At 42.0% G+C, this 9,070-nt stretch overlaps 1 protein-coding gene across 1 annotated transcript; it reads left to right on the forward strand.

The window, feature by feature from the left end:
• The first annotated feature begins 510 nt into the window (after nucleotides 1–510).
• LOC136533530 (L-type lectin-domain containing receptor kinase IX.1-like) lies at nucleotides 511–3,583 on the forward strand. The gene is made up of 2 exons (XM_066526092.1): nucleotides 511–611; nucleotides 2,790–3,583. The coding sequence occupies exon 2, from the start codon at nucleotides 2,887–2,889 to the stop codon at nucleotides 3,490–3,492; it is 606 nt and encodes a 201-aa protein (XP_066382189.1). The 5' UTR covers nucleotides 511–611; nucleotides 2,790–2,886; the 3' UTR covers nucleotides 3,493–3,583.
• Nucleotides 3,584–9,070: the final 5,487 nt, after the last annotated feature.

Raw genomic sequence — 9,070 nt, forward strand, 5'->3', positions numbered from 1 at the left:
CCTCGGCAAAGATTTTTTTTTAAAAAAAAGAAATTTCTGCAACATTTCTTTGCCGAGGGCCATGGTTGGAGGCCCTCGGCAAAGATTTTTCAAAAAAAAAGAATAATTCTTTGCTGAGGGCCGTCCCATTGCCCTCGGCAAAGATTTTTTTGGAAAAATTATGTACATTTCTTTGCCGAGGGCCATGGTTGGAGGCCCTCGGCAAAGATTTTTCAAAAAAAAGAATAATTCTTTGCCGAGGGCCCCCGAAGACGGCCCTCGGCAAATTAAGACTCCGTCCCAGGCGCCGGCGCCGTGATGGCTTCTTTTCTTTGCCGAGTGCCGCTCCAGCCCTCGGCAGAGGCTTTGCCGAGTGCCCGATAAAGGGCCCTCGGCAAAGACCCTCTTCGCCGACTCAAAATTCCCCGAGAGCTCTTTGCCGAGGGCCGCCCTCGGCAAAGCCTTTGCCGAGGGTTAATGGGCCTTAGCCGAGGGCGTCAGGCCCTCGGCAAAGAGGCCGTCTCTAGTCGTCGCAACGGCCTCCTGCTTGTCTACAAGCTGGTGGCCAAAGGCAGCCTCGACACGCATCTCCACAACAGCGACAGCGAGAGCTTTCTGACGTGGCCAGAAAGGTAAATATAACATGTAATCATCCAAGTAGTTAATTATCATGCATAGACTAGTAATAATAAACGACATATAAAGTGTTAGAAGAGGTTATCAAATTAAAGTTGTTTATATTTGCTCCTCTAATTTGTCCACGTTTATATAGATATAGTACATCCTTCTATAATTTGGTCCTGTTGTAATAATTTCTTGTTACCAAAATTACTCTATATTTTTTTATCCATATTTGTAGTTTGTCCCCTTGCATCACATCTCCATGTTTATTTAATATGTGTTTAGTTGAAATTTTAGCTCAAACTATGTGTTTGACGTCAAATATGTATGCATATGTGATGTAAATGATGCCACGCATAATGCATGTGTGTCTTGAGTCAGTTTTTTAAATATGAATGATGGTAGAAATTTATAATTTAGAAGCACACATATAAATACTTTGGGATATTTCTGTAAAAATGGCAGATAATTTAGATGCAAATATGGAGGGTTAATTTATGCTAATTTTGAGGCTTCTTTAATTAGTTTTCATCATGTTGTTGTTAAGATTACTTTAGGTTATTTTTAATAGTGACGACTGAGGTGGCTATTTTAGGTATAAATTTGAGAGTTACTTCAAATTATATTTGTAATGGTATATGTGGCTAAATTAAATGAAGGTTGGAGAGTTAGCAGTGGTGGGTGATTGTGATTGCGATTGTAGTCTGTTGTGAATAGGTCCAATGGCTAATATCTCGACTGTGATTGCAGTCTGTTGAATTGATCACTGTTTGTTTCTAATTTTTGTGAGAGAACTTTTATAATTTATTTTTGGGAGCACGACTTTTGAATATTAACATGGATGTAATACTATTCCATCAAGCCATGTTGCCGCACGAGTCAACAATTTTAATAGATTATAAGTATTAGATATTTATGTATAAATTTATGGTGCGCGATTAATCAAACTGTCCTTCTTTGCTTTCTCTTATTTGTTCATATTCTAACATAATACTCATATGGATACTTTCTTAGTTGTATTCGCTTGTGATATATAGACTTTAGTTACCAAGTGCTCTATATAATTTTCTATCGCAATTTATAATTATCCACTTTGCATCACATCTTGATGTGTGTTCGGCATATGTTTAGTTGAAATTATCTCTCATATGTTCATACATATTCCAATATAATACTCTTAAATACTTTCTTTTCTTTTATCATGCTGTGATAGGCATTAACTACAATTACATCATATATTTTACCATCCTTATTCATTCTTTCCCCACTTTGCATCGCACTTCTATGTGTATTTGACTTGTGTTAAGTTGATACTCTCTCATGTGTTCGTATTATAATCACTGTTTTCATAAACACTAAATGATAGAGAGTCGGTCACCCGCTGTTTAGCCATTATTCAGGCTAAACGGTCAAAAATGGCATTTTAAATGAAATAAACGGTTGATTAAATGGAAAGAAAATGGGGAACAACCATGCAGCATTTAAATGATGCTTAAATGGGCTAAATGACTATTTAGCCTAATTATAATAGAATACAAATATAGCTGCTTTCTTATCTTTATCTTCTTGTGGTAGACTTATATAGTTTGTCACCCCATTAATATTTTCCACCTTTGCATAGCATTATTCTATGTGTACTCGACACGCATTTAGTTAAAACCTTAGCTTTAACTATGTATCTGGTTTCGAAATCAACATGCTTATATGTGTGTCATGCATAACTTGAGTTGATTTTTTCTATATTTACGGATTTTGTAATGATGGATGTAGGTAATTTAGATTTATGGTTTACATTATGTTGTTTCTAATAGTAGAGGTGGTACATGCATATTTAGGGATTATTTTATATTATTTTTTATATTGGCTGGTACTTTAGATTAAGATTAATGCTCACTTTAAGTTTTACATAATAATGGCAGGTAGGTAATTTAGTTAGACCATTTTATAATGATAGGTGTGGGGTAGTGTTTTAGAAGACAGAACAAACGTAATAGCTATTATTGTTAATAATGATGATTAGATCGAGTATGCCGAATGACCGAACATATGGATGGATATATATTTCCGGTTGTCGTATGAATTTTTAAGCTTTACTTTTTATTAGCCTATAAAATTAACGCATGGAATACATATAGAGTTAGTAATATAAATGGTCCACCTCTTGCTGATAGATTTTATTGTATACGTAGGTACCAGATCATCCTTGGCTTGGGATCCGCGCTACGGTATCTCCATCAGGAGTGGGAGCAGTGCGTGGTGCACGGCGACATCAAGCCCAGCAACATCATGCTGGAAGAGTCCCTCGGCACCAGGCTTGGCGACCACGGCGCGTGGTGGCACACCACCCGGGCCGTGATGGGCACCGCGGGGTACATCGACCCAGAGTTTGTCAACACGCACCACCCGAGCACCTACTCCGATGTCTACAGCTTCGGTATCGTCCTCCTCGAGATTGTCTCCGGCCGGTGCCCTGTGATCCTGCTGGAAGGCGGAGCGCACTTCATCCTGGTCAAGTGGATGTGGGGCCTGTACGGCCGGAATGCAATCCTCGACGCGGCGGACGAGCGACTGAGGTCCGGCGGCAACGAAGCCGATGACAGGTGCATGGAGAGGGTGCTCATCGTCGGGCTGTGGTGCGCCCACCCTGACCCGAGCGAGCGCCCGTCGATCGCGCAGGCTATGCATGTCCTGCAGTCGGAGAACGCTAGGCTTCCGGCGCTCACGCCGCAGATGTACAGGACGGTGTCGGAGTTTGCCGTCACTGGATGTGCTATCGGCGCCTTGTCCGTTCAGGGCTCCTCTTCCACGACCATGACAACCGCCGGCCACTCCAAGGTCTCTTCCGAGTTGGCGTCCTCGGCCTTGCTCCGGGATTCAAAAGAGTTGGCTTGATTTAATTTCATCACTGTTGTATGGGCTGCCTCTGGTCTATGGGCGGCTGTGTGTGTTTTATATTGACTGTAAAATTACTTTGTTCACATAATCACATTCATCACTGTTGTACTACTTCACTTAAAAACAATCATCGGTTGTAGTTCTTCACTTAAAGCAATCATGTGTTTTTACATTCAACACAGAGTATCATTAAGGTGTTGTTTGGAAAGGCTTAAATTCTAGGAAAAGTCAGCTTTACTCCAGCTACCACAACAACAGCTGCTTGGCAGAGAAGTTTGAGCGAGGAGAAGCTTACCGTTTGGCACATCAGTTTTTCACTTTTTCCTTACCTCCCTACGGAGGCTTCCATGGCTGGATCTCGGCAATGAGGGCGTGTTTGGATGGTGCCTGGCTGGCAGCTGCTGGTCCAGGCAGCGATCGTGACCTCAGGCCGATGAAATCGTGCTCCTGGGATTGCTTGCCTATGCCCGGCAGGTTTTCAGTCTTGCAAGCAAACATGCCTTCCAAATATAGTTTAAATAGTTTTCAAATTGTGTTCAAAAGTTTGAAAACTTAAATGGTTTAAAATAAGTTTGTGAAAAAATCTAAAAACCCCTATTTCTGTTTGGTTCAAAACCCTTCGAAATCCAACTCAAGACCCCATCCATTTTCCCTTCTTTTCATTTTCTCTAATTTCCATCTGCGTGTACCCATTTTCCTTGCTGGCCATCAGCCTAATACAACCTCTTGGCCAGCCCACTCCCACCTCCTCTCCCTATAACACCGACCTGTAGGGACCACCGAACATCTTTCTCCTCCCAATGTTCCCCTTCCTCCCATGCGTGCAACCGAGATCAAGCTCAAGCTCAAGCATGCCATGGCCATCTTGGACCTTTCACTCCCACACATTCTTGATCATTCACTACCATGCATTAACGCCCAGCCTTAATTCACTCCTCTCTTCACACCCCTCTGTTACTCCTCTACCCTGTTGTAACGGCTGCCATTAACGATATTTACTAAAGCTCCATCACTGGCCAGTCCCGTCCCTTTCCTCTCCTATAAAATGCCTCTGATCTTCGCATGCTCGAGCTGCAACTACCCCACATACTCTTTCCCTCTACACCTTCGAAGCCATATTGCCACCACAAACCACCATGGCATGGTCAAGCTTAAGGCTACACCTCCTTGCATAAGCCACCTCTCACTCCACTTCAACCTTCGTTGGATTCGCAAGGGAGAGATACATCCACAACATTGCTCCCTGTCATGAATCCATGCCCGCAACACCATTTCCCAACCTTGCCGGAGTACCCTGCCACCTCCCATCCTCCCTCTTTGACGGTCAGCCACCTTCGGCTCATCGTGGTCATCCCATCTAACGCGCTAGGTGCTGAGGTGTTGATGATGGTGGTGGTCGATGATGTTGATCAAGGGCACCCTATGCCTTCTTATATAGTCAGGAGATAGGATTACAAGGTAAGCTTGGTTTCCTAATTTGTTACAAAAAGATCTAGTCAGATCTTTACAATTCAGGGGACATGGACATGCTGATATCCCCTAAGTCGATCTACGCCTTGTCCATGAGATATCCTTGCCCGGTTAGGACTTCCGAGTTGTCGGACTGGGCCACCACAGTTGGTGGGGTGTTTTCCTTCCCAGTGATGATATAGGGGCATATTGTCAACACGTGGCCGTTCTCTCATCTTCAAGGCGTTTTGGTCTAGGCCTAAGAGCTTGTGGTGTTCTTTTAATATGAAGGTCTAGTTTGCAGGTTTAATTCTTTAGAGGAACCTTTGGTTGTAAGTCATGCTTTTGTTTTTGCGGATGTTTGTCTATGGCTCTTCTTTTTGTCATGGGTGGTTGGTTGTTTCTCTGGTACGGGTTGTGTAAGCAATCTAATTAAGTTTTTTGCCCATTGTCATTGTTGCTATTTTTGCCGTTGTAAACTCTTCCTCCTTCTCAATTTATACCGTGGTAAACACATTATTAAGAAATTAATAGTCCTATTTTAGAGCCCTAAAGGTCAAATTGGACTATACTGATTATTTTTCTTTTTCCTGGGAAAGCATATTTGTATTTATTCATCATTGAGTTAATCAATACTAAGCCACCCTAACTGACAAGTGTTTTTCTTTTCATCTACGAAGTCTTTTCTTAGTTCTCTCCTCTAATTTCATATCTTTGTTGCCTAACTTAGCACTCAACTCAAAGCATGGATCTTGAAGAACGATAGATGGACCACACGTTGCCTGAACAAAACAACAAATTCAGGCGAAACGTTGAATAATTAAGGTGCATGTGAAGATAGGGGGAAAGACAAAAGGAAAAAGAAAAGAAGAGGGTGGCCAGTGCCCAGTGGCCACAACTTTGGCTGGTAGTGTGTTGTTGTCACAACCGGAAGGAGCAGGGTTTCTCACGAAGCTATTCAGTACAGTCTGCTTTTGGGTAGAGGTTCTTGTCTGATCGTGTGACGACGGAGGGGCGTGCACCAATGATCACCATCAACAGGCAACGAAGGGTGGTTGGGTTTGAAGATCACATTAAACCTAGCAAAGGATCATACCCCCGTTCCTTATTTGTAGGAAGTTTTGTGTATACTACTATATGCTGGAATTTATATATATTTGATGAATTGACAAAGACAAGATCGATGAGACAAATCATCTCTACTTTACGCGATAAACTAGTAAGGTGGCCCATGTAAATAATATGGGTATATATCTTTTTCATCAATTTATTTTTTACTCAAAAATATTTTTTAAATAACTTTGTTTATTTTATTGTAATTTCCTCTCTGCATCTACCTCCACTGCATCCATCGGTATGAAGTCTGAACTTACATAGCTATTATTGAATATTGACTATTTCGCTGGTTTAAAGCTATCGTCGTCTCTCTCTCTCTCTCTCTCTCTCTTCCTTTTTTCACTAATATCTCATGATTGTACAATTTTTTAATGAGGCCAATTAACCTTTAGTTTTCTTTTGAGTTTTGATGAGCTCCGTTCATCAATAAAATTACCGTCCAAGTTCTCTTACAAATTAATATCCTTTGGCCCTCATATATACATTTAAATTTTCGATCATATTATGCTTTCTCTTGCGAATTCATACTTATCCTATTTTACCCTAAAACATCACTAGATTCTTTTTTTTTGCAACTAACATCACTAGATTCATGATGATCTAGCTCATGTCTACTTTGCAACTATTACTAACGTCAATAAGCTGCTGATCTCTCGAGCAGTCGAGCCTTCCACCCATGCAACTCTATCCTAATATCGATCATGCTGTCACCACATTTGTTTCCATTTGACTAACTTCTCACCAAGAACAAATGTGAATGGCTTGCTGCTCGTGACTAGGGGTGGAGCCAAGAAAGAGCAATGAAGAGTGCTATGCAAATGGAGATATGCTTGGGAGGGTGGTGAGCCTTTGTTGATGGCATGAGTTCGAGCCGTTACTTAATAAAGTTAGCAGACATTCTTGGGGTTGAAATAGTGCCACAACTCCAAGTGGCGGTCCTAGCTCTATCCCTGCTCGCGACCCTCTCAAGCATGCACATTAGGTAACCAATAGATCAATTGCAAGATTCAAAAGCTGTTATTCATGTTGTGATTTAATTAGATATAATCTCAGCAACTGAAATATGTTCCTCTCCTAGGTCACTGCCATGAAAACACTCAGAAAAGAGTCATGACAGTTAGAATTGACACATTTTGTTTGATTGTTTTTGCTTTTATTGACGTAAATGGTGATGCCAAAACTTTCCAACCACGAAAAAGGGGGAATGAGCAACTTGGCAACTTATAGGTTCGGTGATAGGACAAGCTAAGATGGTGAGGCATAGAACACGCCAGGGGAAGGAGTGGTGGGGACCTGAAGTGGTTTGTTTTCCATAGGCATGCCAATGGCATGAATGTCTAGTTTGGATATATCTTGTGCAGGTGTGATCCCAACATAGATGTTCCTTATGGGTTGTTTGTGCATACCATAGCAAAATCTACTTGTGATGATTAATCAAATTCTACAATGCCCTATCTTATCTTTTTCCACTTATATTTGTTATACCTATATTGGATTTTTCATTTATTTTCTTTTCTATATCAGGCTAAATGTGGTATTTTTTAGTGCGTGAAAGATATGAATTGCTGAGCTTCCGCCTTGGGCTATTAAGGCAATTGATAAAATCAGAAGAGCGTTCCTTTGGAGAGGCAGAAAAGAAGCTAATGGAGGACACTGCCTCATCGCTTGGCCCAAAGTTTGTCGATCTAAAGAACTTGGGGGCCTGGGAATTGCGGACCTAAAATCCCTAGGTTTTGCACTCAGAGCTAGGTGGCCATGGCTGAGAAAATCTGAACCAAGTAAACCTTGGGCAAGTCTGCCATTTCAAGTGAGCAAGGAGGTGGATGGCCTCATCTCTATGGCAGTGTATACCGATGTAGGAAACGGAGCTAGCACTCTGTTCTGGAAGGATAGATGGCTGGAGGGGAAAAATATTGAGGAAGTAGCGCCTAAGATCCTTAGTTTGGTCTCTAAAAGAATAATAGGCAGGCGTACAGTAGCGGAGGCCTTGACTGATGAGAAATGGATCGAGGACATCCGAGTGGGAGTACCTGTGGAAGCTCTGATGGAATATCTGGAATTGTGGGATAAATTATCTAATATTGAGCTGCAGGATGGGGCACAGGACAGACACATTTGGAGGCTTTCGGCTTCAGGAAAATACACAGCGAAGTCTGCCTATGATGTATTTTTTCAGGGCGCCATATACTTCAGGCCATATGAGAGAATATGGAAGTCATGGGCTCCTCCCAAATGCCGCTCTTTCATGTGGCTGGTGGCTCATAAACGGTGCTGGACAGCTGACAGGCTTGCTCGGAGAGGACTTCCTCACCCGGCCAAATGTCTACTCTGTGACCAAGAACAAGAAAACATTGATCACCTCCTAGTTGGTTGTGTGTTTGCCAGACAATTCTGGTTTGCCCTCTTGCAGCGCTTCGGACTCTCTTCACTCACGCCTCAACCCGAGGATTCAGCTTGGGAGGATTGGTGGGAGAAGGCAGAGGCGGCCACCACTGGAGATGTGAGAAAAGGATTAAACTCCATTATCATCCTTGGAGCCTGGAGCATCTGGAAGCACCGGAATGACTGTGTCTTCAATGGGGTGGCACCTAACATTAACACAGCCCTTAGTATAGCTAGGGATGATGCCCATTGGTGGTGTTTGGCAGGAGCCAAGGGTCTGTCCTTGCTCACTGCTAGGGGTGCTTAGTTAGTTAGCATGCTTGGTCGCTGTACTCTCAGACTCAGGTGATGTAGCTTTAGAAATCAGGGAAGGTGTGGGGGTGAGTGTTTTTGGGTCTATGTATGACTCCTTATTCTTCTACTAATACAAATGATACGCAGCTCTCCTGCGTGTTCGAGAAAAAAAAAAAAAAAGATATGAATTGCTCTTAACTTTAATATGCTAACTTTAACTTTTATTTAGGTACCAATTTAACTTACTATTTTTTCTCTACTTTTCAATGTAAAATTTAGCTATTTGCAAATATATGGACTATTCATTTAGGTATTTAGTTTTCCCAATTCATTT

The sequence above is a fragment of the Miscanthus floridulus genome, unplaced genomic scaffold (assembly GCF_019320115.1).
Source record: "Miscanthus floridulus cultivar M001 unplaced genomic scaffold, ASM1932011v1 fs_910_1_2, whole genome shotgun sequence".
Taxonomy (NCBI): Eukaryota; Viridiplantae; Streptophyta; class Magnoliopsida; order Poales; family Poaceae; genus Miscanthus; species Miscanthus floridulus.